Source organism: Phragmites australis, chromosome 22 (genome assembly GCF_958298935.1).
Source record: "Phragmites australis chromosome 22, lpPhrAust1.1, whole genome shotgun sequence".
Taxonomy (NCBI): Eukaryota; Viridiplantae; Streptophyta; class Magnoliopsida; order Poales; family Poaceae; genus Phragmites; species Phragmites australis.
The window spans coordinates 18,879,724-18,904,511 of NC_084942.1; the positions used below are offsets into that span (position 1 = coordinate 18,879,724).

The following is a 24,788-nucleotide window of genomic DNA, read 5'->3' on the forward strand; positions in this document are numbered from 1 at the left end:
GACATAACCATTCATTGTTCACAACATAACCAACAAGAGGTCATCCAAACACACATGTAAAATTTTGATCTTGTACTAGTACAACTATAACCAGGTTCTCATGTAATTAAGCATAGTATATAGTTAAGTAACTCAACACATATCACCCTTCATGCCATGAATTAACACGTGCATTTTTCACTACATGCAAACTACCAACTACAAGACATTAACCATCTTAACTCAAAAGAAAAAAGAAAAAAAAAAGAGCACGTAAACGGTAAACCCCAACACAAGATCAACAGCCTAATTGAAGAACACAAGTCCGATTAAGTCTCCAAGCCACATAAACCCTAAAACTAAATTACTCAGGGTGACCCAGTTCAGCTTCAGCAGCATCTCCATGCATGCATGGCCCATGCATCCAGCAGGACGGTCTCATGCATGCAGCTCACAACACATTCCCCGACGACGACGAGCTGAACCCTGACAGGAACTCCGCCGGCCACCCGCTGCCGCCGCCGCCGCCGTTGCCGGGCCAGTACTGCTCATGTGAGGCGGCGACGCCGCCGTTGCCGTGCTCCTCCATCTTGACCGCGGCGAGCTGCGCGAGCAACCCCGACGCGACGCCCCTGGGGAACCCGTCGGCGAGGACGCCGCCGTCGCCGTCGCCCAAATGGTACCCGTGCAGGCCCTGCTGCAGGAACGACGGCGGCTGCATCTGGAATGGCAGGTAGTGGTGGTAGCCCTCCAGCGACGCCTCTAGCGCGGCGGTGGCTGCGGCGGGCGGGAAGCCGAGGTGAGGAAACTGGGCCTGCATGCTGGCGAGGACCTCGGCCGCCGCGGTGGCGCTCGTGGTGGTGGTGGTGGCCGTGGTGGAGGTGGTGGAGGACGACGACGTGGCGGGGTTGGCGCCCGCGCTGGTTCCGCCCTGGCCGCGGGACGACTTCTTGCTGGAGCGCTTGGTGTTGCGGCGGCACCCGCCGCCGACGGGCACGCTGCGGAGCGCGCCGCCGCGCGTCCAGTAGCGGCGGCACGCCTTGCAGAAGTGGCGCGGCTGCGAGAGCGAGTAGTTGTTGAAGTAGCAGAACTTTGTATTGCTGGAGTCGCAGCGCGGGCACCGGAGCGTGCCGGGCTCCGGGAGCGGCACGCGGGCCAGCCGGGCGCGCTCCGACATTGACACGGCCGGGCGCGGCTGCGCCCCGGCGGTCTGCAGAGAGGTGGATGAGCTTCCGCCTGCCGGAGCGCTTGCGGCCGTGTCAGCAGGACCGCCCGGCAGCGGCGCCAGGCCGGTCGGCGGAGGCATCAGGTGGTTGTGATCGCTTCCGCCGCCGCTGCCGCCGAGGAGACACTGAAGTGGCTGCTGCTGTGTCTGCATCTGTATAGAAAATCAAAGGAGGCGCAATTAATAAAGAGTAAACTTTAAAGTATCCATGGTATATTCAAGAACTGAAGAACATGCTTAGAATGATGCCTTTATGCATACGCTCAGATCAATTGGGCATGAATAAAGGTAGTAAACAAAATTGTGATCAATTAACAAAACTTTGAGATTAATATTAGAAACTAAGATTCTCTCAAAACATAAACGTGGAAACAAAGATTAAAAAAAGATATGATGAACTGCATGCTTGTGCTGATGCACACACACATGTACATATCAGTGAGTATATGTCGAAATTAACAGTATTGAATGTCAAAACGGATGGAAGAAGAAGAAGAAGAAGAAGAAGTGATTACCTGGCCCCAATTCGGAGGGTCTAGGAAGAATGGGAGCGAGGAGAAAACCATAATGCTGTGAGATGAGCAAGCCTCTTTTTCTTCTCTCTTTCTTCCGAGTACTACTTTATGAGAGACTAGTTTCAGAAGAGAGAGAGGAGAGGGAAACCACAACTTTCCTTTCCTCTGCCCGTGGACCTCAAGTGGTGTCTTTTATAATTTATGTAGCATTCCTTAGCTGCTAAGAGAGAACGAGCTGGAGCTACCTAAGAACAGTGCAAGAGACAGACAGAGGTAAAGAGAGATAGAGGGTGCTGAGGTATAGCTAGAGCTAGTGGTGATGAACGTCATGAGTCATCAGAGAGTAAAAGGTGACTCGGAAAAGGAGATGGCCATGGCAAACCCTAACAGTAGGGGAGAGAGAGAGAGAGAGATCAGTGTGCAGTAGGAGGAGACATGGACAGCACCACCAGGTACCAGCCAAAGGGAGGGAGGGATCCAGCACGCTATGGAATGGGATCGGAATGAAGAAGATGAGATGAAGCGAAGTGAAGGCCCCTCCCCTCCTGCTGCCCGGTATTTATACACCTCGCGTGCTGGTCTGGTCTTGGAGCCTGCCTGCAGCCTGAGCTTGACGACCCAGTGTTTGTTCGGTGGGCCCACCCCGAGCTGGTAGAATTATATTATTCTTATGCATGTACGGATGTACTCATGTTTACTTGATTATGCATGTACGGATTACTTTGCATAAACAATGGTAAGTAACAGAGCTAGAGTGAGAGAATCAGTTGTCATCCGCCCCCCCCCCCCCGGTCCGGTACACTTTTGCTTCAGTCATATTTCGACAGAGAAAACAGAAGGTGTGCCAAAAAGTAAGATTCTGCAACATATTATGAGTAAGTTAGCAGATACTGTGATTGAACTGGATTTCCCCGCCAAAATTGGATTTTGCTCGAGCTGAAAACTGTGCTGAACAGGCCAGTGTATGCATGCATGGCTGCCTTAAGTGGTGATCCAGAGCTAAGAGTCAGGGGCTCTCTATCTTTTTCCTTCTTCCCTTCTTTTTTTTGCTCCTTCTATCTTTTCTCCTTCCTCTTCCATAACCAAAAATTGAAAGAGACTCTTAAGTGTGCCGAGGGTTAGAGGGCTTGAGCCCCTAACCCCTGATGGATCCGTCACTGGTTGTCCCCCTTTCAAAAGTCCAAATCAATCTTCAACCGTAGCATGCATGAATGCATACAAATTGATGCAAGTAGTTCCTAGTTCTTCTTGATTTGGACCATATCCTCATAGAGCTACTATTTTATAGTTTTTATTTATTACACATAGGTTAGATTATTATTGAAAATACAAGTTGTTATTCCTAATATGATATTAGAGGTAGTTTTTTATGCTATAACTTGTCTTGATCCAGCCACATGCTGACGCCGACTTTCTCTCTCTGTTCACCTTGGTATTGTTCATCTGCTAGGATAACATTCGTCTTCCATTGTTCATCCACCTGGTAATTACTCGTCGTGCGTGATTCAACTACGCGAAGCTACTCTGCTCTGTTTTTTTAATAGATCCGTTGTTGTTGCTCCTGCTTGGATCCATTGAAGAGTTCTCTCTTCCTGTTAATCTTCATGCTCCTTTGGATCCCATCGTCTTACTTTGGCACGGAGCTTCGCATCACTGTTGAGAGTTGTACGTCGTCGCTTGTCACATCACGCTCTGTTGGTTGCCATATGGATTTTGCTACGATCTGGTAGGCTGCTAGTTTTTTGATTTGTTGTGTGCTGCTGCTGTTGTCCTAGGCTGTGTTTTTGTGCTATATATGCTGCTAGCTTCTTTTGCGTCAAGCTTTAGTATTTGCTTTTCTATTGCGTCCATCCAAGTTTCAGTCTCACTTTGAGTTCTTCTATACCGTGAGAGTCTACATATTCCTTCGTTATTTAGTCTCTTCCTTTCCCCGCCATTCTTGATGCAACTATACCATCTAGGTCTCTTTGTAGTTTTTGTGACGACTTTATTTGTCGTCTATTGCTACTTTTTTTATCTAGGATATTATTTTGTCGTCTTGGTTTTTCTATAGCTTTAGTGACAATTTACGTCTATTATCTTGCTACTCGACATTGCTTTGTTACGATTTTTTACCAAGAGCATTTTTCTATTGTCATCATCACAACTCTACTCATATGCTTTGTATTGCACTTTTTCGATTTGATTCGACAGAATTGCAAGACTCCACTCTACGACGACTTTGAAGAGGCAATTTTTTTTATTAGTCAATGTTTATTATTTAGTGTTATATCTTTCAAATGCAACATTATTGCATATGTCTTGCAATTGAGAGAGTAGTGTTAGAAATATATAGTCTTTATCCATTACATATAGATTAGGTTACTGAAATCTTTTATACGTAGTATCATGTACTCTATATATTACTATTAAATATAGGTTACTACTCCTAACAATTGTCATCATCCAGCTGAGCTTAGGTCACTTCCGGAATTCAGCAGACGCGGGCGCGCATCTATGTTTTGCAATGCTGAATTCGGTGCCATTCAAGTTGAAGCCTCCGGCTTGCGCTCCGGCCGGCCGGTGTGGTCCAGACGATGAAGACAGGGGCCCAGCCATAGCCGACCGCCGTGCTCGCTTGTAAAGCGAGCCGCACACATCCGGCTCCTCGCATGTTCCCCATAATTAGCTTTCTTTTTATTTATCTGCTTTCCAAATTTTCATTTCCGTTTTGGCACTTAGCTACTATCTCACTGAAATGTGGGCCCAGAACCCCCTCCAGCGGCAAGAAGGAAGAGAAGTTTCAATCGAGTGTTAAAAAGGAAATTTCTCTCGGGGTCAAAGTGCCGAACCCACATGGTTAAGCAAACTCGACCAAGCTTAACTTGAGAGATCGTTGCAGTGATTGCTTAGTCCACCTGAAATCTAGCTTATATGCTTCCACGATGAAAAGAACTCAACCCAACGGCAATAACGACCGTCGAAAATCGATCCCTTAGAAATCTACGAAATTCAGGCGAGCCACGTTGATGAGAACAACGATTCTGAGTTGCGGCCATCACCAGAAATTCAGGCGAAGGAACAAAGCCGATATCGCGGCGTCAGGAAGCACGTACTCCAACGGGAACGCCAGCAAGTGCGTGCGCGACGAGGGATCACCGAAGCAGCAGGCTGCATCAGTGTGGCAGCGAGTGTGTATCTTGGCCCTGAAGATTTCTCCATTCCCAGCCTGTTCCAAGAAAAATGCAGTCAAAGATGGCGAGACCGGGAGCCAGAGAGGAAAAAGCAGCGAACCGACTAAAGAAAGAGTCGCCCCATGTGAGGCGATGCGGTGCGTTTCTGTTGTGATGGCTACAGCACACAGCTGCTGCTCCTTCCCGTCCCATCGCGCGGACCCCGAGGCGGCAGCTTTGGCCCGTGCTGGTGACGGTGCCGGGGCAGATTCGGCTAAAGCGCCGCTGCCCGTCGTCCAGGGCAAGGAAAAGCTCTCGCCTGACCGAGCACTGGATCGCATCGCGGTGGCCGGCGGTGCCGGCTCGCTTCGTGGCCAAGGGACGGCAAGCTCGGAGCAGCTCTTGACCGACAGACCCTTGAGCGTTCGAGGAGCAGGAGCAGGACACCGACCGCCCGTCCAGCCGACGAACCAAACAAAGGCGGCGAGCGAAGACCAGCAGCAAACGGCGCGAATCTACACGTCACATTCGGCACCCACCGCGGCACGTCACATTCGGTTGAGCATGTGATTAGCACGCTAAGGAAGCCAAGGCTAAAAAACAGGTACAGGTTCAGAAGTATCACCACTGTTAATTTAAAAGCAGCCGAACGCGGCAAGAAAAGGCTATTCAGCTACCGAAGCCGAATATCGAATTACTTGGGTTCCAACAATAAAGTCACAAGATAGCAGGTTCACCTTACTGACACTACAAACCGGCCATAATCACGGCGTCCAAAAATAACCACCATAGATAAGAGGGATACAGCAGAAGATAACTCGTCGCAGCAGATCCTTACCACTGCTGCAGAACGGAGGACAAGGTGATATCGCGTTTAGTCGACCTCCTCGATCTTGGGACCGGGGCCACCACTGCCTGCCGGAGTGTCCTCGTCCATGCCCCCTGCGCCGCCCATGTCAGCGCCAGCACCCTGGTACATCTTGGCGATGATGGGGTTGCAGAGGCTCTCCAGCTCCTTCATCTTGTCCTCGAACTCGTCGGCCTCCGCTAGCTGGTTGGCGTCCAGCCACTGGATGGCCTGGTCAATGGCGTCCTCGATCTTCTTCTTGTCCTCTGCGGAGAGCTTGGACGCGATCTTCTCGTCCTTGATCGTGTTGCGCATGTTGTAGGCATAGTTCTCCAACGAGTTCTTGGATTCAACCTTCTTTTTGTGCTCCTCGTCCTCAGACTTGTACTTCTCAGCGTCCTGCACCATCTTCTCGATCTCCTCCTTGCTCAGCCGGCCCTTGTCGTTGGTGATGGTGATCTTGTTCTTCTGGCCGGTGGTCTTGTCCTCCGCAGACACGTTCAGGATGCCGTTAGCATCAATGTCGAAGCAGACCGTGATCTGGGGGACACCACGTGGAGCAGGAGGGATGCCAGAGAGCTCGAACTTGCCAAGGAGGTTATTGTCACGGGTCCTGGTCCTCTCACCCTCGTACACCTGGATCAGCACACCAGGCTGGTTGTCCGAGTAGGTGGAGAACACCTGCTCCTTCTTGGTGGGGATGGTGGTGTTCCTCGGGATCAGGACAGTCATCACTCCTCCGGCAGTCTCCAAACCAAGGGAAAGCGGGGTGACATCCAACAGAAGCAGGTCCTGCACCTTCTCGTTGCCCTCACCGCTCAAGATGGCAGCCTGGACAGCAGCTCCGTAAGCAACAGCCTCATCAGGGTTGATGTTCTTGCAGAGTTCCTTGCCGTTGAAGAAGTCCTGGAGAAGCTGCTGCACTCTGGGAATCCTGGTGGATCCACCAACAAGGACAACATCGTGCACAGTGCTCTTGTCCATCTTGGCATCCCTGAGGCACTTCTCCACAGGCTCCATGCACTTCCTGAACAGGTCCATGTTGAGCTCCTCAAACCTGGCTCGGGTGATGGTTGAGTAGAAGTCAATGCCCTCATACAGCGAGTCAATCTCAATGGTGGTCTGGGCAGTGGAAGAGAGGGTCCTCTTCGCTCTCTCACAAGCTGTCCTCAGCCTCCGAAGAGCCCTCGGGTTGCCAGTGATGTCCTTCTTGTTCTTCCTCTTGAACTCCTGGACAAAGTGGTTGACCATCCTGTTGTCGAAGTCCTCACCACCAAGATGAGTGTCTCCAGCAGTGGCCTTGACCTCAAAGATACCCTCCTCAATGGTGAGAAGGGAGACATCAAAGGTACCACCTCCGAGGTCAAAGATGAGGACATTCTTCTCACCAACACTGGTAGCCTTCTTGTCAAGACCGTATGCAATAGCAGCAGCTGTTGGCTCATTGATGATACGCAACACATTGAGACCAGCAATTACCCCAGCATCCTTGGTGGCCTGCCTCTGTGAGTCGTTGAAGTAGGCAGGAACTGTGACAACAGCGTTCTTGATAGTGCTGCCAAGGTAAGCTTCAGCAATCTCACGCATCTTGATGAGAACCATAGAGGAGATTTCTTCAGCTGCAAACTGCTTCTCTTCACCCTTGTGCTGAACAATAATCATTGGCTTCTCACCAGGTCCAGATATCACCTTGAAGGGCCAGAGCTTAATATCACTCTGGACAGAAGAATCACTGTACCTTCTGCCAATGAGACGCTTGGCATCTGCATGATAGCAATTGTGTCAGAAATCACAATGACAATAATATCAAGCTATGACTTTAGAAAAGAAATCACAATGACAATAATACCCAAGTCACAATTTTAACAAATTTGAAAACGATAGGTTAAAAAATAACATCAAATAAGGGAATTGTTATAATCAGGATGACATAGCAAACACTCCCTAAGCATGCATACCACATAACACGCCAAAGGAATTGTTCAGAAACAAAGGCATGTAAACAGGTATATAGTAACCGGAAGCTCATAAAGGAGTGACCAGTGTCGCAAGATCTGTTCCCACTCAATCTCTGCCATGCTTCGAGACACAAAATCAAAAAAAAATGAGATTGAGCATCAGATACCATATGGCACTGACTCTAAAAATGACACATACATCAAACAATAGCTATCTAAGACAATAGCATGTATTAGTTATACAATCTCAACCGAAAGATGGTGATTTTGATTGTAATAATCATTGCGATTCAAGAAATGGGAATACTTGCATCACAGATTGCACATCAACTATGTCACCACTTACATAGTTTCTGCTCTTTTTTCAAGAATTACAAAAACGACCAAAAGTTTTCTTGTGAAAATGTCAAAAAATAAGGATTGGAGATCAGATGGTAGTGCATGATGTGTTCATCATAATGAATGCAGATATCTCGTGTGGATATGATCTCATCACTTCTCCCATTACTTTTTAAATAAACAAATTCCATAAACCAAAGAGAAGACTATATACAATTCCAAAGGTCTAAAAGCTAGTGAACATAACATTATAATGAATGGAAGATCAAAACAACAAATACTATTATAGCATGATAAAAAAAAGTTGAAAAGGCAAAGTAAAAAAATTCATGGAAAATCTTTGAGATGTAGATATTTCAGATTGAAAACCACAAAAGCTATTGTAAAATGGCTTTCCATCATATTAGAATCAGTGGAATAAAGCGCATAGGGTAATTATTTCACCATCAATCTGACATCTCAAGATTTACTAAACATCTGAGAAAACGCATTATAAACAGCAAAATAGAATCAATAGATAGCAAGAACATTTTGACTAATTGACTGCTTATGACATGGAAACCAAACTATCATCGTGTTAACTACAGGAATGCGAAAGTAGATGACAGCTCATTTTAATCCACCATTCATCGGTTCATCATAGCAATTTGTTGAAGAATATGCATCACGGAGATAATAACAAAGTTTAAAACATCATTTACAAGCATAATAAATAAGAAACATTCTTGCTAAAACAAAAGTATCAAGTTATGCAGGCCCTAACCTAAGATTACAGCTGTTCAAAATTAACAGATCATAGAGCAACACGGGATCAAATACTACCATCTGAAGCAAACCATTGCAAAGATCTACGGAAAGACAACAGGTCATAAACGATCATGGCAAGTATACTAGAAAAATGAGCTGGCATCAGAGCGCGTGTCAGGCAACTAAGTCTTCGAAAATAATGGATCTGGATCGCCAGACCCGATTGCAAGCTTACTCAACTACTAGTGACAGATCTGAGTCAACTAAACCAGATCGGAACAAAGTTACAGAAGGACAAGCTATAAGTAGCTAGCACAAGTCATTTAACGGGTTCAGATCCTAGCAAACACAACTCTACACCTACTACGGATCTGAACGAGACCATCCGGCAAATCTATCATTACCTCAGATCCGGCTAAACCGCAATAGATCTAGCAGACCGAATCGCTTCAAAGCAAACGGATCTAAGAGTACAGAGCAAAATGATCTAGGCCGGGAGGAAGGGTAAGCGAAGAAACGAGGGCGGAGCTCACCGAAGACGGTGTTGATGGGGTTCATGGCGACCTGGTTCTTCGCCGCATCACCGATGAGCCGCTCGGAGTCGGTGAACGCGACGTAGGACGGCGTGGTCCGGTTCCCCTGGTCGTTGGCGATGATCTCGACGCGGTCGTGCTGCCACACGCCCACGCACGAGTAGGTCGTGCCCAGGTCGATGCCGATCGCCGGCCCGTCGCCCTTCCCCGCCATCTCTGCTCCGGTGGTCGGTGAGGCGGAGATGCGGAACAGGAGCGAGGCGGATTGGCGGCGCGGGTTGAGGACTAGGGTTTTGAGAGGAGTAGAGATGGCCGCCGGAAGGGAGATTATATAGGGAGGGGCGCGTGGGTGATACTGTTCTAGAATGTTCTTGGGCTCGGGGCGGGGAGCTCCCAACCGTTGAGATGTGATCCTGCGGTCCGCAGGCGCCTTTCGGTTTGGGTGGTTCAAACGGCTCCTTTTTTTCTTTCCGAGTTCGCTTTCATGGCTTCACACGCGTAGAAGGAATCTGCTTCCGCTCGTGGATGGGCCGTGATCAGATCCAAGCCCAACTTGCAAACCCTACTTTAGGTCCAAAGTACAGAGAGAGGCCCAAACAAATTAGAGCAGGCCCAGTAGGCTCAACTGAAAAGCCCAACCAATTTTTCAGCCCTGTCCTTGCAAAAGTTTCCAACAAATCACACGAATTTTTTATTTTTATATTTCGAAAATAAAAAATTATAAAAACAAATGTCTACTCATAAAAATTACAAAAATAGAGGAACTGCAACAGGCACCAAAACACACGCCTTCCTGATTTGACCTCCGTTCTCATTTTCCCTTTAGCCCCTCTCTCTCCCTCTCATTCCATCTGTGGTTTTTCTCCGACGGCGCTGGTCCCAGATCCCATCGCCGCCGCCTCCCCTTCCGGCCACCTCCGGCTCCAGTCGTGCCTCCTCCCTTTCCTCCACCTGAACAGCGTTGTTGTTCTGAGATTGTTGTCGGTATCGACATGGTTCTTTGCTGTGTAGTATCATCAAATGCTTTGCCAAGAACAATCATCCTCTTGTGCATTGGTGGTCTTTGCGGCCTGCATGCTTGGTGATCGTATGGCCTACCTGTTCATGAATATTCAGAGAATCAGTCGATGCAGCGGTTATTTTTGTGACTCGTGAAATGCACGGAGACAATGGCGAAGCTAGAAGAAAAAAAGTGGGTTGCACTGCTTCACGGTACATATAACAACATATACAGATAAATTATTTAGAGTATATAATTTTAGATTTAAGATACATATGGTCAAAATAGGCCAACTTTGTAGTAACTCAATTAAATTAATAAAAAATGAAGTAAGTAGTAACTGAGAACTACCTATTGAATATTCATTTGCATATATACCGAAAGTATGGACACACATCCTCTGACTTTACTCTACAAAGTCACCGAAATGTATAGTAATATGAGTCTATGTAAATAGTATCCTGCCATTATTTACTGTAGCAAAACTGTAGTGATGCTACTGTTTATAAAGATATTGTAGTATGCAATCTGGTACGTCCGTTCCAGATCTAACGGTTTAAATATGTGAATGTTACGGTACTGTTTATCCTCTAATTTTGCTGAAACAAATCAGAGGATACGACAAAATCAGAGAATACAATTCTCGGAAATATATGTTCATCCAAAGTCAGAGGATACAATTCCCGGAAGTATACCCCATATGTGGCTCCGCCACTGCATGGAGAGTAACTTTCCACTGAATGTATCAGTATAACCAATGGACCGCTACTGTACTGTTGGAACGAGCCACTCACTCATCATGCAGGCAGAAAACAAGCGTTTTACCCAAATTTGGAACTATCCAAAAAAAATTATATGAACATATATACCATGTCAAATTCTGTAGTCTGTACACAGAAAAAGAAGTACTGCTGCTATGTATTTCTGGACTGATTTCAGATAACTCATATGTACTCTTGTTACATGCATCTCAACAGATAAAAGAAGCCCAGGGGCCTTTGTGAAAATGTTGGTTTCACTGAGGAGGACACAAACAATCAAAATGTATTTTCTTCAGGGTGCACCGCGTATAACTTCCACCATCATCCTGTCCCTCCATCGCTGATCGGGCGGCTGCGAATGCACGGTCCCGTTCGCCTTGGCCCTTGCGGATAACGGGGGACGTGGCGGGCAATAGAGGAACACGAAACAGCGTGACTGCGAGAGTGAGCAGCAGCCATGGCGATGCGAGCGGCGGCGGCGGCGGCGAGCTTCTTCTCGCCCTCCCCCGTCTCCCCAAGGCCCTTCTTCTTCGCCACGCCACTGGTACCATCCCCCACCGGGCGCTCCATCTGTCGCCGTCGCATCTGCGCCTTCCCAGGTATAACACTGCCCGTCCCCCTCTTTTTTATTTTATTTTTTCTTTTCGTGTTCCACTTTCTCAACGCACGGCACACCATTTCCTTCCCGGTGATCGATTTCAGGCTCGGAATTGACTCTGGAGGAGCTCAACCCATCCGTCGAGCTACTTGTGGGTCTCCTTCCCTTCTCTCTCGTTTCGGCTTCTTGAATGAAACAATCTAATTCAGTAACTTGTGGACTCTCTTCTTCTTCTCTTTTAATTTGGTTGCCCATGGGTGGATGGCTTCTTGTTTGGAACATCTAATCCAGAGGAAAACTGCGGAGGCCGTCGGTGACTTTAGGAAGACACCAATCTATGTCGTCGGTGTGCTTCTCCAGCTCAACTCACAACTCCCTCCATTTGGGACTGAAACCCAACAGATGCAGGTACCATGAGTACCGGACTGACTGGTTCATTCTTCTTCGCAGGCACGGATTGCACCGCCAAGCGCAACATCGCTAAGCTCCTCGCCAACTCCATCATATACCGCTACCTCTGCAGCGAGGAGCTGCTCGAGGACGTTCTTGGAGGCAAGGACGCCCTCAGAGCTTTCCGGGAATCCGATGAGAAGGGCTACCTCGAAGTCGAGGTGATCTCCTTGTTTCTTTCACCTTTTCTCTGTTTATCTTTGTAATTGTTCACTAGTTTGGTTGCTCCAAAAGAAGATAGCACCAATTTCCAAGTTTTGCTATCGTGTCCCCAGACCGAAGGGCTTAAGCAGCTGACGTCCATGGGCAGCCTTGTGCTTTGCTGTGGGGATGGTGCTGTCATGAACTCAACCAATCTGTATGTATGGCCGTGCATTCGGCCCTCTACTCTAGTTGTCGCGCACATTAAGTCGGTCTATCACATTGAGGTGTTCATGTTTATGTTCAATCTTTAGAGGGCTACTGAGGCATGGTGTTTCCATCTGGATTGATGTTCCTCTCGAAGTGGCGGTGAACGATATGTTGAAGAGCATGGGGACGCAAGCTAGTTCAGATCCAGACTCCTTTTCTCAGGTTATCTTCTCTTCCTAATAGTCGGTCATGCTCCTCGTATTTTCGTTGTTCATGCTCTGTGTTGACGTAATAGATGAGATGTCATTTTAATTTCTCACTCTGTCATTGGGTCATAATTGTGATCAGCTCAGCTCTATGAAAAACTCAGATCACTGTAAGGTCGTGTTTGCCCCTCCAATAGCTCTTAGACAACAGTTCACTGAATCCAGCCAGCCTTAACGCCTTCCTATGCTATAGATGCCTCCAGCTGCTCTGGTTTGTTATTATGTTTCCCTTGTTACTTGGCTGTATATTCTTTCAGGTAATGGGCAAGCTCCGTCAGCAGTACGATGAACTAAAAGAGCGCTATGGAGTTTCTGATATTACTGTTTCAATACAAAGTAAATAGATATCCTCAACCGGCCTTTCCTCCCTTTGAGTAAAATTTAATTAATGCTGAATCTGTATGATGAAGTAGATTTCACTGACATGTCGTTCAACACGTTTCAGATGTGGCTTCTCAGCTAGGCTACAGCAGTACCGACTCAGTGACCCTAGAGGACATGGTCCTTGAAGTAAGTCCCCAATATCAGCATCACAGACAGATTTGTGTCTAATATCGTGGACAGTTGGGCAGAATGCATGTAGCTTCACCTGAATATAATTGATACTGACATTGGACACATTTGTATCCGTTCTTTATCCCAGATTGTGAAGCAAATTGAGAGGCTGATCCGAGCGAAGGAGATGATGGAATCTGCTGGAAGGCCCTTCTAGACAAGAGTTGCAAGGTTTAACTTGGGCAACATTCTTCATTTGCCCAGGCCCTTGCCTTTGGCTTTTCCATGGTAATCTGCAGTTAGCCCACTTATCAAAGGACAAGCATTTGAGATCCCAGGAGTCATGTTTAGTTTGTATTAGAAAAAATGATCGGCATTTAATAGCAAATTTTGAGGGGAGGCGGGGTGAAGGGTTTGGCATGCTTTTATAAATCTGCCATGGCGCTGTAGGTTTCAGAATCTGTCAGTTTGTTGGAAAACCCAAACTGATTTCAGATATTGTGCCTTAGAACGGAATGCTGTCTTCCTTTTTCTTTTTGAAAAAAGGCAGTGATCAGTATAACCAATGTTGGGCCAAGAATGGTATATTTCTTGGTGTAAATTGTGTGCTTTTGATGTAGGTAGTTCGGTGATAGCATATTTCTGGGGTTCTTTGTGCGTGACTCTAGAATTTCTACTTTTGCAGGGTTACTTGATCTCTTGGGTGAGGATGGTTCAGATTCGTAAAAATGTGTCATTTGGGCTGTAATCTCTTCCCACATTGGAGTTGGTCTGAAGTCTGAACTGCTAATCGGTCCAATCCTCCGGTTCTATCAGTCTAGCTGACCAATGATGCTTCTTTGGGTATATTTTCCATAGCATTCATCGAAAGTTTGTCTGCGATACGTTGTTTTGTTGTTGGCAGACCATGAGTCTTTTTCTGAAATTGCAAGTTGTCAAATGCACACGGAGTAGTATGGCAATTAAAAAAATACAGGGAAGGGAATCATACATACATTACACAGAATGAATGGATATAAACTGTATTGAAGTATTGCACATTGTGGCCAAGCACCAGGTGCTAAATATTCAAATTATGGCCTCTTATATTTACTTTTTGCGCACCTTCACAAGGCAATCCCTGCAGCTCCGATACGATGCACCATTTCACCATCTGTTGTGCAGCTCAAATAACAAGATACTTTGCATTTTCCATAGAACCAGGACGATTCAGAGCCTTGCTGGTGCAATCCTCGACGACCGTTTTCAGCGCTGCTTTGGCCTTTGGCCTTGTTGACAGCAGAGTCGGTGGAGCCCTCGATGTGCAGGCACAGCTTTTGCTCGTTCGCGCCAACCATTTCCCCTTGAGGCACAGCTTGCACATACGACGACGACTCCTTTCGGGTGATCTTCCAGCGAACCTTCTGGCGGTAAATCGTCGATCTCAGGTTCATGCTCGTAGCGTTTTGGAGCTGCACGGGCCAGCAGCATCGTCTCCAGATTCACCGTGGCCGCATTGTTCTGCTGGCCAGGTGTAATAGGCATGGGAGGAAGCAAATGGCCTAGCACTTGCTGGCTGGCATCACCTCGGGCGCGCCTTTCCTCCTCGGAGTCTGAATCTGGCTCCAGAGCCCTAGCGAGGTCTGGTGCATACTCCTCCGACGACGCCGCCGAGATCAAAGTCACAGCAAAGCCCTCATGTTCCTCGTAATGGTTAAGTTCTTACACATCCTGCAGGCCCCTGGCGGCAACCACCAGCAAGTTGCAGACGCTGCCCTTGAAATCTGCAATGGTTGCCTCGCGGTCGTTCTGGTCTTTCACGCCGTGTAGAGGTAGGCATGGGTACCCAAGATGGAGCAGGTCTTTGAGCAGAGAATCGTACTGGTCTTGCGAGTGGACGAAGACAAGAACATTCCCCTTGGCAAACCACTCCGATCCCCCGAGCAGGCTCAACAACCCTGCCGCACCTCCACCAGCTGCGTGATGTCTGCGTTCACGACGCTCCTCCCGCCCACCATGACCTCCACGTGGCCGAGAAGAGCACGGGCTGCCTGTCCGGCCGGGTGTTCCGGACGATCCGAGTGACCTGGGGCTCAAAGCCCAAATCAAACATCCTGTCGGCTTCATCCCTGACCAAGAATGTCACTCTCCCAAGGTTTGGTGATCTTCCCGTTGCTAACGCAGAGGATCTCGATCATCCTGCCCGGTGTACGGACGACGCCCCTCTTCAATTCGTTGACGTGCTGGGCAAACCTCGCACCAACAGTGACAATAGGTTATCGCTGTCAGTTTGAACCACAAACCGACCGTGATAAGTATTAGCACTTTTGATTATCGGTTTTTTGGGTAGTGCATATAGGATCGAAACGTAAGTGGTGTGGTGAGCTATCACCGAGCCATGTGCTAGTTCAGTGAAAATTAGACAAGTTTAATTTTCTGGTGGTGGGTTTTTGCTAGGAAATAGCTTATAGGAGAGGAAATGAAACATGAAATGTCTTATAGTTGTTTTTTCTTTTTTAGTAATTTTGCCCATATTCTTTCGGAATTTTACCAGCAGCATGCCAAAGGTGGCAGGAAATAATTGAAAGGGCTTGCATCAACCATCAACCTCCCTTTCGAGATTACGAGTCTGTTTCCTAACTTTCCTTTTTTGTTCAGGCTCTATAAACCACACGACAAAATAAGGATCAGAATTCAAAACCAATGGCCTATGCGAACTTTAATTGGCTTTGGGTCGTCCCACCCACGATTTATTTTATTTTTATATTTCCTAAATCAAAAATTGCAAATATATGTGTCCGTTTCGAAAATTGCAAATCTACTCTCCCATTGTCCATTCAATGGGCGATATGTTTAAATATAAAAAATTATATTGCATTGCTTTCAAAATTGAACACACTATAGGAATAGTTATGAAAACTTCTAAAAAAATTATGGTATAGGGGATCCTATAATCTAGCTCACCAAAAAATTATGGTATAGGGGATCCTACGGTAAGAAAAAATACAGATTTCAGCATCCAACAATTTGTCTTTTTTTTCTCATCTTGCAGGTCATATTTTTATCTGAAATATTTTAGAAAGATAGATGCTAGCATACTCTATACCACCACATTTTTAAAAAAAAAATCATGACTATTTCTATAATGTTTTGACTTTTTATAGTATTAGAATGCAATATTTTTTTGTTTTTAAACCTACACGTCGTCCATGCAACAGGCGATATGAGAGTAGATTTGCTATTTTTTGAAATGAACATATATATTTGCAATTTTCGGATTTAAAAATATAAAAATAAACAAAAAATCTCCCGCCCGCCATATAGGAAATGGTGGGTGGCCTTTACAGCTTCATCACTTCATGCCATGGCCTGAACCTGTAAGCTATCATGGCCCCAAGATGGGCCGTTCGGAAGGCCCACTGCACAAAGAGAAGGCCCACACCACTAAAGAAGACTTGGACAGTATGCATTACTGACACTGTATATGCAAAGTGGGAGTTTTTATTTTTTATTTTTATTTTTCAATATTTGCAAAAGTGTATGCCTATTTCAAAATATTGTATATCTAGGATACCATCATCTATTGGTTGGGTGATAATAAGGTATCATACATCCAACGGATTATACCTTTTTAAAAAAATAATGATACCATCTTTCCAACCAGCGACAGCTTAAAAAATAAAAACCTTGTGTTTTATTGCTCTTAAAATTAAAAATATTAACGAAATAGTCATGAAAAATTTTGAAAAAAATATGTTCCAAAGGATGCTATAATCTATCTAAAAAAAAATTCAACTCAAACCAATACTTTACAATGAGAAACATAAAAGATAAATTCCATTATACACTCATTGTACAAATCATATTTTTGTTGGACATTTTTTAGAGATACATCGTAGTATTCTCTACGGCATATATTTTTTAGAATTTTTTATGACTATTTTAATAGTGTTTTGAATTTTAAGAGTAATAGAACACATTATTTTTTAAAAGGTATCATCTGTTGGATGGATGTGTCGCCCAACCAATAAACGATGATAGTCTAAATGTGCAATATTTTGAAATTGGCATGTACTTTTGCAAATATCGAAAAATCTCTCATACTTAAAAAAATAGTAAGACGTGTTATGTCCATCCTTCGCCAATTCCTGTGCCATCGTTCGTCCGTCAATCGTTGTTTGTTCTTGATCGAGCACTCGTACGCTTCATCCACACGCCTGCACGACCGCTCCACCCCTCTCCATGATTACCTGCCCCAGTCTTCTTCGCTCGCGCCTCACTACCGAAATCGCCACCCGCCCCATCCTCATCGCGTGCACGAACAATGCCCCACCGCCCCCAACACTCGTCCCCGCTACCCCCATCCTCCTTGCCCCGCCGCCTATAGCCCCACCCCATCATGGGCCCATGGAAGAGAGCCCGCTCCCATCATTCTGCACAGCGTCCTCTCCCCACCCACCGCCGCCAGCCCTACCCCAGGCTTCTCCTCGCCCCTCCGACTTCTCCAAGCCCTGCCTAGCGTCCCTTCATGGGCCCATGGAGGTTAGCCAACTCACCCACCCGCCCTAAAACCCTAGCCCCCTTCCCCTTACCTCGCTTCCTCCGTTAGGGCCATGGCGGAGATCGAGGTGGTGTCCGACGGCGGTGCTAGGCGGGATGAGGAGGAGGAGCGGCGATAGGGGCAGGACGGGGTCATGGAGCCAGACCCCGTGATGGACATGTACTCGGCGGCGATATACAGGGACCTGGAGCGGTTGCGCGTCTTCGTGGAGCATTGAGGTGCCACGGTGGTGCTCAGGGAGCTCGACGGCAACGGTTGCCACGCGCTCCAATGGGCCGTGCTCAACAACTACGCCCATGTCACACTCTACATCATCGAGGTCGGTTAGGCTCGCCTCACCTTGATGATGTTGTTCTGGTTGTATGCTCTTCGTTGGCTTCAATCCAATGCTGATTTTAGAAAATTGAGATCCATCCAACCTCCCTCCCTGCTTCGCTGATGAGTTTGGTCTATGCAGCTCAGGGCAATGTGAACACGACGGACCACGCGCACCAGACTGTGCTGCACTGGGCAGTGGTGCGTGGGGTGGCGACCGTGGCGGACGTGCTATTGGAGAACGGCGTGAGGCTTGAGGCGACCAATGTCAATGGCTACCGGGTAATGTAGTACCTTTGTCTTTCCGGGAATTTTCCTGTTGTTTCTCTTTACTTTGCTGATGGGTTTAGTGTTTGATCGGTGAGGATATCATAAAAATCGATTGCTTTTCCCGATGGTCTATGTGATATCATTGGAACGATTGTTTGACCATTGAAAATATAGGATCCGTGTTGGTTGTTGATTATCATCTGGTCCGGCAGGCATGCCATACAGTTTGTGTGTTTCAACATATATAGATTACAATAGATATCCATGAGCTAATCTCTGTTTGTACATAACTAGGAATGAGCTTGGCAATCTAGAAAATTTGTCATCTCAATTTAATTTTGAAAAATACATGTCTTGCTCATTCCTGCTAGAACCCCCTTTGTTTGCTAATAACAAATCATATGAAATAGGAGCCAGTATAGATTAGTTCTATTGTGTGTGTTGCTGGGAAAGCATTACTTGCTTCATTGTAAACTTGTTTGGCAATTTTTACAGTGCAACTTCTGCGGATTTCCTTTCAGGCTTCATAGCTTGTCTTGTTTGGAAGATTTTAAGCCCTCCTTTTGGTGTTACAATGCTGAAAAGGAATATAAGTTCGGTCCCTGCCACAACTTAATGCTCCTTTGCATTTTACCTTTGTGTGGAATGAGTGAGATCTTCTGTTTAACTATTCATCCTTTGGATTATAATGTCAGATAGACCATATTGCAGCTCAGTATGGCCAAACATCATTCTTGCATCACATTATCTCAAAGTACGGTGCAGACTTTGATGCTTTGGACAATGACGGGAGGAGCCCATTGCACTGGTACATGAATATGGAGAATACTCTACTCTCCAAATGCATGCTTTCCCTTTTCTACGTATCATTGGCACCAGGAGGACACAAAATACAATATATTATGAATTTATAGATTCTGTCTGAAATGTTGTCACAATATTTTCATGCAATTAAATGAATTTATATATTATTTGCAGTGTATGCATATGATATGGTGTTGTTTGATTCTTTTTAATATTTGTTTGCCAATTGGTATCAAGTAAATTAACTGTCACTGCAGTACACCACGCTAAAAAATGAATCACAATATTTAAGCTTGAGCAACCTCAAAATGATAAATGTCCATTACATACTTATTCTGTAGTATATATTGTACAAAAATTCATCTTTTGTCTCTGTGTTGGTGGTTTCTCATCACTTTGTCTAAGAAGAGTGTATAAGGTGTTCTCCTACAAACCAGTGAATCATCAATATTAGTGGTTCCAAAGTGAGAGAAGTATGAAGTTTGTTAAATGAAGCTTTTGTATCTCCATCACAGTCCTGAAGAGTCGGTTGATAACCTGACTGTTGTGACCTTATAAGTTCTATAACATATACAGGGCTGCCTATTTTGTTTCAAGCATATTAATTATGATAATTGAAATAGAATGGTTATTTAGAAGCATATCCTTATCCTATTATTAAGTTGCTTCTGTACAAGAGGTATTTTAACATCTTTGTGACCGAAGGCAACTTTTTTTCTTTTACAAAGACGTAGAGAATGAGATGAAGGTTGTAGGGCCAATATATGGAGTGTTGTTTTCGACTTTGTTTGCGGATAAGGTCTTGCACAAGCTCATACCTTGAGAGACTCACTTGCCGAGGAAAAGTCAGACATTGTTATCAAGATTAGCTTTTCTTATATTCTGCTTGCCCAGCATATATCTTAGCTCTAATTGATAAGGTCAAAATTTCCACCGTATCTTAGCTCTGAATCATTGCTTGATTGGGCCATCATGTATTCCTTAGTTTCTTCTTAACTCGACTTTACATAAGTTAGTATTTTACATAAGGTAGCTAAAACAAAATAATAACTGTTTATGGGCCTTTCCCTTGAGAATGTGAGTTTATCAACAAGTGTCTAAGCAGTATGCACCTCTCTAATTACGTGTTTTGATTTCAGATTGGTCTTTAAAAAGGTTCTAAATCTTTTCAAGAAGCCCATGCAGCTGGATTCACTGAAGAGAGTGGGACGTTGGGTGTATACGCAAGACTGTATCAAGCAGTGATCTTCTACTGCTCCTGATATCGGATGCTGCTCATGTTTGCTTCTTTGGAGATTCATGTGCTCATATATTGCATACTATGATCGGTCCCTTGTGTAGTGTTGTACCTTATACTATTTAAACTATTATTTTCTACTTCAGTTATCTTTCATTATTTTGTAAAGAACTCAAATCTATAAACCAATTACATTTATATGCTCTTATACATAATTTGTTCTTGATCGGTTAGCGATATTATTTTTATTATATTCATGTTAGTCAAGAAATCAAGAGTCATGACATTATCCTAATATTAGATCTTAGATATCATAGATAACTATTTCTGTATAAATTAAGTGTTACCTTTAGCATCAATGTTTTGTTTTCTTCATGTGAAAAGTAAAATAATATTGTGTGTGAGATTTAAAAACTATTGCAATATAGGAATACTAGATTTAGAATCCGTTGCAACACACGGATATTATACTATAAAATATTAATATCGATATCATCTTTCTCTTGTCTTATTTTATTTTAGAATCTAAAGTATTTATAATGGTAATATTATCATGTGTTATGCTATTTTAAATATGTTTCACATAATCAAATATATTATTTTGTAAAAAAAATTAACGTCTATTGTAATGCCCGAGTAAATAACTAGTAAAAGTAAAAAAGACTGCAAATGACCCATGACTGCAATCCTGCTTTTGAAGAATAAATTAAAGCCCTCGCGATTTGCCTAAGATGAACTAGGCTCAGCACGGTGGCAGTTGCAGAAACATTAAGTTTTTATTTTTAGTTTAAAATAATACAAAGATGATTACCTAAATATTCGCAATGAACCCACAACCCCTACTCAAAAACTCTGAAACTAAGAATACCCGCTCTAAAATTTTTAAAATTAAAGCTCTATGAAACAGGTATCGGGGATGACAACAGATCAGATAAAGTATGAATTTAGCTAAAACCTGTACGCCAGGAAAACCAAAAATAAAAACCTGACTCACACCCGAATTACGAATCAGAGTAAAAAATGTGCCTCCGAACCTGGTAGGATCCGAAATCCTAGGGAGACCTATCGGGTCTTGCACACGGTTCACAAATGCGTCGGTAACCGCCCAAAAATCGCGGTTACCGAACTTCTCAGTTCAGTCCGGTTTCAGAAACCCGAACGGTAACCGAAATTTGAATTCAAAAAATTCAAAATAAAAAAAATAAAAAAAAATCAAAAAAATCTTTAAAAAAACTAGACACAATTCTAAGACCTTCTGTGAAAACATTTTTCAAAAATAATGTCGCTTGCATCATATTCTATAGGGAGAAAGTTTGAAAAAAAATGAAAAAAATTGAAGTGTGCGGCTCAGTTATTAACTCACGTTAAGGAAAAGTGTAACATGCAAACACATATTTTTCTTGTGTAAAATGTATTTTAAGAGAATCTTTAAAATTGATTTCACTTTATTTAGAGTTTTATTAAATTCTCTATGATTTTTACAAAGTTCACAAGCATAAAGTGAATATGTTAAGAAACAGCACTGTAATTAACTTTTTCATGTCTACTATTATTTTTTCTACGTAAATCATAGTATAAATAAGCTAATGAAAGTGGTTTCACTAATTTTTGAGGTGTGATGGGTCAGTTATGAATTAATCTAGTCGCAACATATTTACACAATCATGCATTTTACAATAACTAATTCATGAGTTCATGTATTTTTAAAAGACATATGATCATGTAAGAAGACTAACAAAATTAGTTTCATGATTTTTGAATTAGCAAAGAGTAAACTATATATTTAACTTGGTTTAACAAATACAATTTCTCACAGAAAATTTTGAACTTTTTTATGAGTATCAATACTTTTATCATGTAGATCATGTTACAAGGAAACCAACAAAATTTGTTTCACTTGATTTGAAGCTCAGATGAATTAGTTATTGATTTTACAAGGTTGAGCCCTTTTTTGGGTTTTTTTTTACTGCGCTGAAATTCGATAAAACCGCTCGATAAATCGAGAAAACCGAACGGTTACCGACCCAAACCGCTCGGCAACCGACCAATTCAAAATTGTAAGAAAATCGCTCGGTAACCGACCCAAACCGTTCGGTAACCGACCAAAACCGAGCGGTTACCGAACGGCTAAAATCGCGATTTTTTTTTCAAATTTCAAATTTTACCAAATGAATTTTCTCCGATTTTTTTTGAATTTTTGACGGGTAACCGCGGTTATCGCGTATTTTCGATTACCGCCGGAGCTCGATAACTTCAACCCTGGTCTTGCATCAGACACCCAATGTCTCCCCATCGCGACCCTAACCAGATCGGCACCAACGACTTCATTGGCTCCCACTTCTGCAAGAAGCTCATGATGCTACCTCATCGACCAGATCGGCGCCGCCGTCGACGTCTACTGCGGCAAGCTCCGCCACGGCGCCACCTCGTCGACCCCTCCCCGCCTCCTCCTTGTCATGGCCCAGAATTTTCAAAACATATAATTAAGTGCTAATGGACGTCGTTAGCATCATTTGTTTGGTTTTGAGCAATTTTAGGCATGCAATTTTTAATTAAATAAATTGTAAAAATCAATATTAGTTGATGCGTTGTTAAGCAACTCACCATATTTCTATACAACATAGGGTTGGAAACAATTTTAGAAATTAGTAGGTGCCTGGAGGAGAATATAAATGAATTTTCCCAAATTTTTGGGAATTATTTTAAAGGCATAAAAATTAACACAAGTTAGAAAAGCTTGACTCTTTGGAGAATTTTCATTTGAATTTGGTGCAAGCTTTTTGGGTCAAACAAGGTAAAATGGATTGTTCATGATTTATAGAAGCCAACAAAATTTGTCCCACAATTTTTAGACCACAGTAAGGCCTCCACCTTGATAACCAAAGTATTGAAGATATTTTTGCCTGGCGGTCACTGTTCATCGGCCCCACCTGTCATCCCCTTCGCTCAGGCAGCCTCTGCTTCCCCTTCTCCCGCTCTCACAGAGCAAGGCGGCGCCGCAAATCTTGACTTCGGTGGCCAGCTCCACGTTGCCGGCCAAAAGATCGGCCCAGGCCTTATCTCCTCCTTCGCCTCTGCCTTATATCTCTCTCTCCCTCGCTTGCTCTTCCTGTCGCCCAGAGCACCACAGCGCCGAGCTGCATTGCGCCGCGCCGCTGGCCAAGCCGACGCGCCACCGGCAAGCTCCCTCGAGCCCGAGCCTAGTAGAGCCGCAGGGAAGAGCGCCCCGAGCTCCTCCGCCGTGTCCCCTCCTTCCCCGGCTGTTTCCCGCAAGGATTGGAGCCATCCACGCCTTCTTCCCCAACGGCGGCAGCCGAACTCCGCCGCCCTTCGTCGACCCGCCGTGCCCTCGCTTCTCCGGCCCAACCTGCTGCACGGTGAGCTTCCCCATGCTCCTGTACACCTTTTGCGCACGGCGTTTTTCCTCCGTCCCGTCACCGGCGCGTGTGTCCACGATGGCCGAGCCGCCGCCGCCTCCCCGCGCGTGCCGCCAGCCGTGCCGCCGTCGAGCTCGTCGGCCGGCGAGCATGCCGTTAGGTCCACATGCTCGCGTGGAACGTGTTGGTGCATTCGGCCAGGCGTGTTACGCCGCCGTTCGTCGTCGGCGAGTCAAGACCGAGCCGCCGTCGTATAGTTTCCGCCGTCCGCCGCCGCTAGCCATTCTCCGGCCGTCGACAGTGACGACTTGTGCCTCAAATGGATCCCCGCGCACATGCTGGAGCCGCAGCTGCCGTTGCCAGCCGCTTGGACTGCGCCGCTCGCCGCCGGCGGGCTCAAGCCGAGCCCCGGCCAGCCGTGTTGCGCTCTGTTCTGGCGCGAGTCAGTTTTGACTCGGGTCAAGATGTGCCGGCCCCGCCGGTCAGTGGCTTGGGCTAGGCCGGTGTCGGTAGAAAAAGGCGTTGGCCCATTTGAATATTAGAGAAAATCGAAAATACGAATTAGAATATTTGTTAAATGTTAAATCGGCTGAAAACTTGAAAAATGCATAGGAAATTGTGTAGAGCTCCAAAATTCCTAAAACCAATTTTGTTGGTTTTGTTGTATCATGATCTGTCCATTAAAAATGCTAGTGGCCATGAAATGTGTGCTGTGAATTATTGAGTTAATGGTTTATGTCTAGGCTTTGATAATTCATACTTAAAGTTTGGTATTTCCAAAATTGATGAATCTAATTTTGTTGGCCTTGTATTGTCATACTCTACACATGAAAAATACTAGGTATTGTGAAAGGTATAATTACTTTTATTCAATTAATGAGTGTGTTTAATCTTCAATAATTCATAAACAATTTTTGATGAGTCCAAAATTGGCAAACCAAATTCTGTTAATCTTGTTAAATTATGCCATGTTTATTAATAATACTAGGGTTTATGAAATGCTTACTGAGGATTAATAAGTTGTTAAAA

At 44.8% G+C, this 24,788-nt stretch overlaps 4 protein-coding genes and 4 non-coding genes across 9 annotated transcripts; 2 read left to right on the top strand and 6 right to left on the bottom strand.

The window, feature by feature from the left end:
- Positions 1-51: 51 nt before the first annotated feature.
- LOC133904358 (dof zinc finger protein DOF5.1-like) lies at positions 52-2,475 on the bottom strand. Its single transcript, XM_062345826.1, has 2 exons — positions 1,720-2,475; positions 52-1,357 (listed from the first exon to the last, which is right to left on the bottom strand). The coding sequence occupies exons 1-2, from the start codon at positions 1,768-1,770 to the stop codon at positions 431-433; spliced, it is 978 nt and encodes a 325-aa protein (XP_062201810.1). The 5' UTR covers positions 1,771-2,475; the 3' UTR covers positions 52-430.
- A 3,070-nt stretch (positions 2,476-5,545) lies between these two features.
- LOC133904710 (heat shock 70 kDa protein 4) lies at positions 5,546-9,608 on the bottom strand. Its single transcript, XM_062346200.1, has 2 exons — positions 9,296-9,608; positions 5,546-7,481 (listed from the first exon to the last, which is right to left on the bottom strand). Exons 1-2 carry the CDS (start codon positions 9,507-9,509, stop codon positions 5,746-5,748), a joined length of 1,950 nt encoding a protein of 649 aa, XP_062202184.1. The 5' UTR covers positions 9,510-9,608; the 3' UTR covers positions 5,546-5,745.
- On the bottom strand, positions 7,713-7,855 carry LOC133905618 (small nucleolar RNA F1/F2/snoR5a). The gene has a single exon (XR_009907669.1). It is a non-coding gene; the product is annotated as a small nucleolar RNA F1/F2/snoR5a (small nucleolar RNA).
- LOC133905620 (small nucleolar RNA Z196/R39/R59 family) lies at positions 7,917-8,000 on the bottom strand. The gene has a single exon (XR_009907671.1). It is a non-coding gene; the product is annotated as a small nucleolar RNA Z196/R39/R59 family (small nucleolar RNA).
- On the bottom strand, positions 8,098-8,179 carry LOC133905617 (small nucleolar RNA Z195/SNORD33/SNORD32 family). The gene has a single exon (XR_009907668.1). It is a non-coding gene; the product is annotated as a small nucleolar RNA Z195/SNORD33/SNORD32 family (small nucleolar RNA).
- On the bottom strand, positions 8,365-8,471 carry LOC133905615 (small nucleolar RNA Z194). Its single transcript, XR_009907666.1, has one exon. It is a non-coding gene; the product is annotated as a small nucleolar RNA Z194 (small nucleolar RNA).
- A 1,833-nt stretch (positions 9,609-11,441) lies between the features above and the next one.
- Positions 11,442-14,308, top strand: LOC133904988 (probable inactive shikimate kinase like 1, chloroplastic). 2 transcript variants are annotated; one of them, XR_009907542.1, is made up of 10 exons: positions 11,442-11,655; positions 11,759-11,805; positions 11,946-12,000; positions 12,105-12,265; positions 12,380-12,462; positions 12,560-12,677; positions 12,979-13,057; positions 13,167-13,231; positions 13,365-13,504; positions 13,902-14,308. XR_009907542.1 is itself a non-coding variant. In XM_062346663.1 (9 exons), the coding sequence occupies exons 1-9, from the start codon at positions 11,514-11,516 to the stop codon at positions 13,431-13,433; spliced, it is 819 nt and encodes a 272-aa protein (XP_062202647.1). In that variant the 5' UTR covers positions 11,442-11,513; the 3' UTR covers positions 13,434-13,817. The 2 variants fall into 2 exon arrangements, 1 of the variants encoding a protein (XP_062202647.1); XM_062346663.1 differs by lacking the exon at positions 13,902-14,308 and having other exon boundaries at positions 13,365-13,817.
- A 3,294-nt stretch (positions 14,309-17,602) lies between these two features.
- LOC133904575 (probable protein S-acyltransferase 23) lies at positions 17,603-19,703 on the top strand. Its single transcript, XM_062346059.1, has 4 exons — positions 17,603-17,737; positions 18,156-18,353; positions 19,037-19,149; positions 19,661-19,703. Exons 1-4 carry the CDS (start codon positions 17,603-17,605, stop codon positions 19,701-19,703), a joined length of 489 nt encoding a protein of 162 aa, XP_062202043.1.
- Positions 19,704-24,788: the final 5,085 nt, after the last annotated feature.

Excerpts from the sequence above, each read along its gene's own strand:
- LOC133904358 (XM_062345826.1), bottom strand. The coding sequence starts at position 1,770 with ATGGTTTTCTCCTCGCTCCCATTCTTCCTAGACCCTCCGAATTGGGGC. Across the intron at positions 1,358-1,719 it reads ACCCTCCGAATTGGGGCCAG|ATGCAGACACAGCAGCAGCC; the intron begins GTAATCACTTCT and ends TTTTCTATACAG.
- LOC133904710 (XM_062346200.1), bottom strand. The coding sequence starts at position 9,509 with ATGGCGGGGAAGGGCGACGGGCCGGCGATCGGCATCGACCTGGGCACG. Across the intron at positions 7,482-9,295 it reads CCCCATCAACACCGTCTTCG|ATGCCAAGCGTCTCATTGGC; the intron begins GTGAGCTCCGCC and ends GCTATCATGCAG.
- LOC133904988 (XM_062346663.1), top strand. The coding sequence starts at position 11,514 with ATGGCGATGCGAGCGGCGGCGGCGGCGGCGAGCTTCTTCTCGCCCTCC. Across the intron at positions 11,656-11,758 it reads TCGCATCTGCGCCTTCCCAG|GCTCGGAATTGACTCTGGAG; the intron begins GTATAACACTGC and ends GATCGATTTCAG. Across the intron at positions 13,232-13,364 it reads TAGAGGACATGGTCCTTGAA|ATTGTGAAGCAAATTGAGAG; the intron begins GTAAGTCCCCAA and ends TCTTTATCCCAG.
- LOC133904575 (XM_062346059.1), top strand. The coding sequence starts at position 17,603 with ATGGAAGAGAGCCCGCTCCCATCATTCTGCACAGCGTCCTCTCCCCAC. Across the intron at positions 17,738-18,155 it reads CCCTTCATGGGCCCATGGAG|AAAATTGAGATCCATCCAAC; the intron begins GTTAGCCAACTC and ends TGCTGATTTTAG. Across the intron at positions 19,150-19,660 it reads GGGAGGAGCCCATTGCACTG|TCCTGAAGAGTCGGTTGATA; the intron begins GTACATGAATAT and ends TCTCCATCACAG.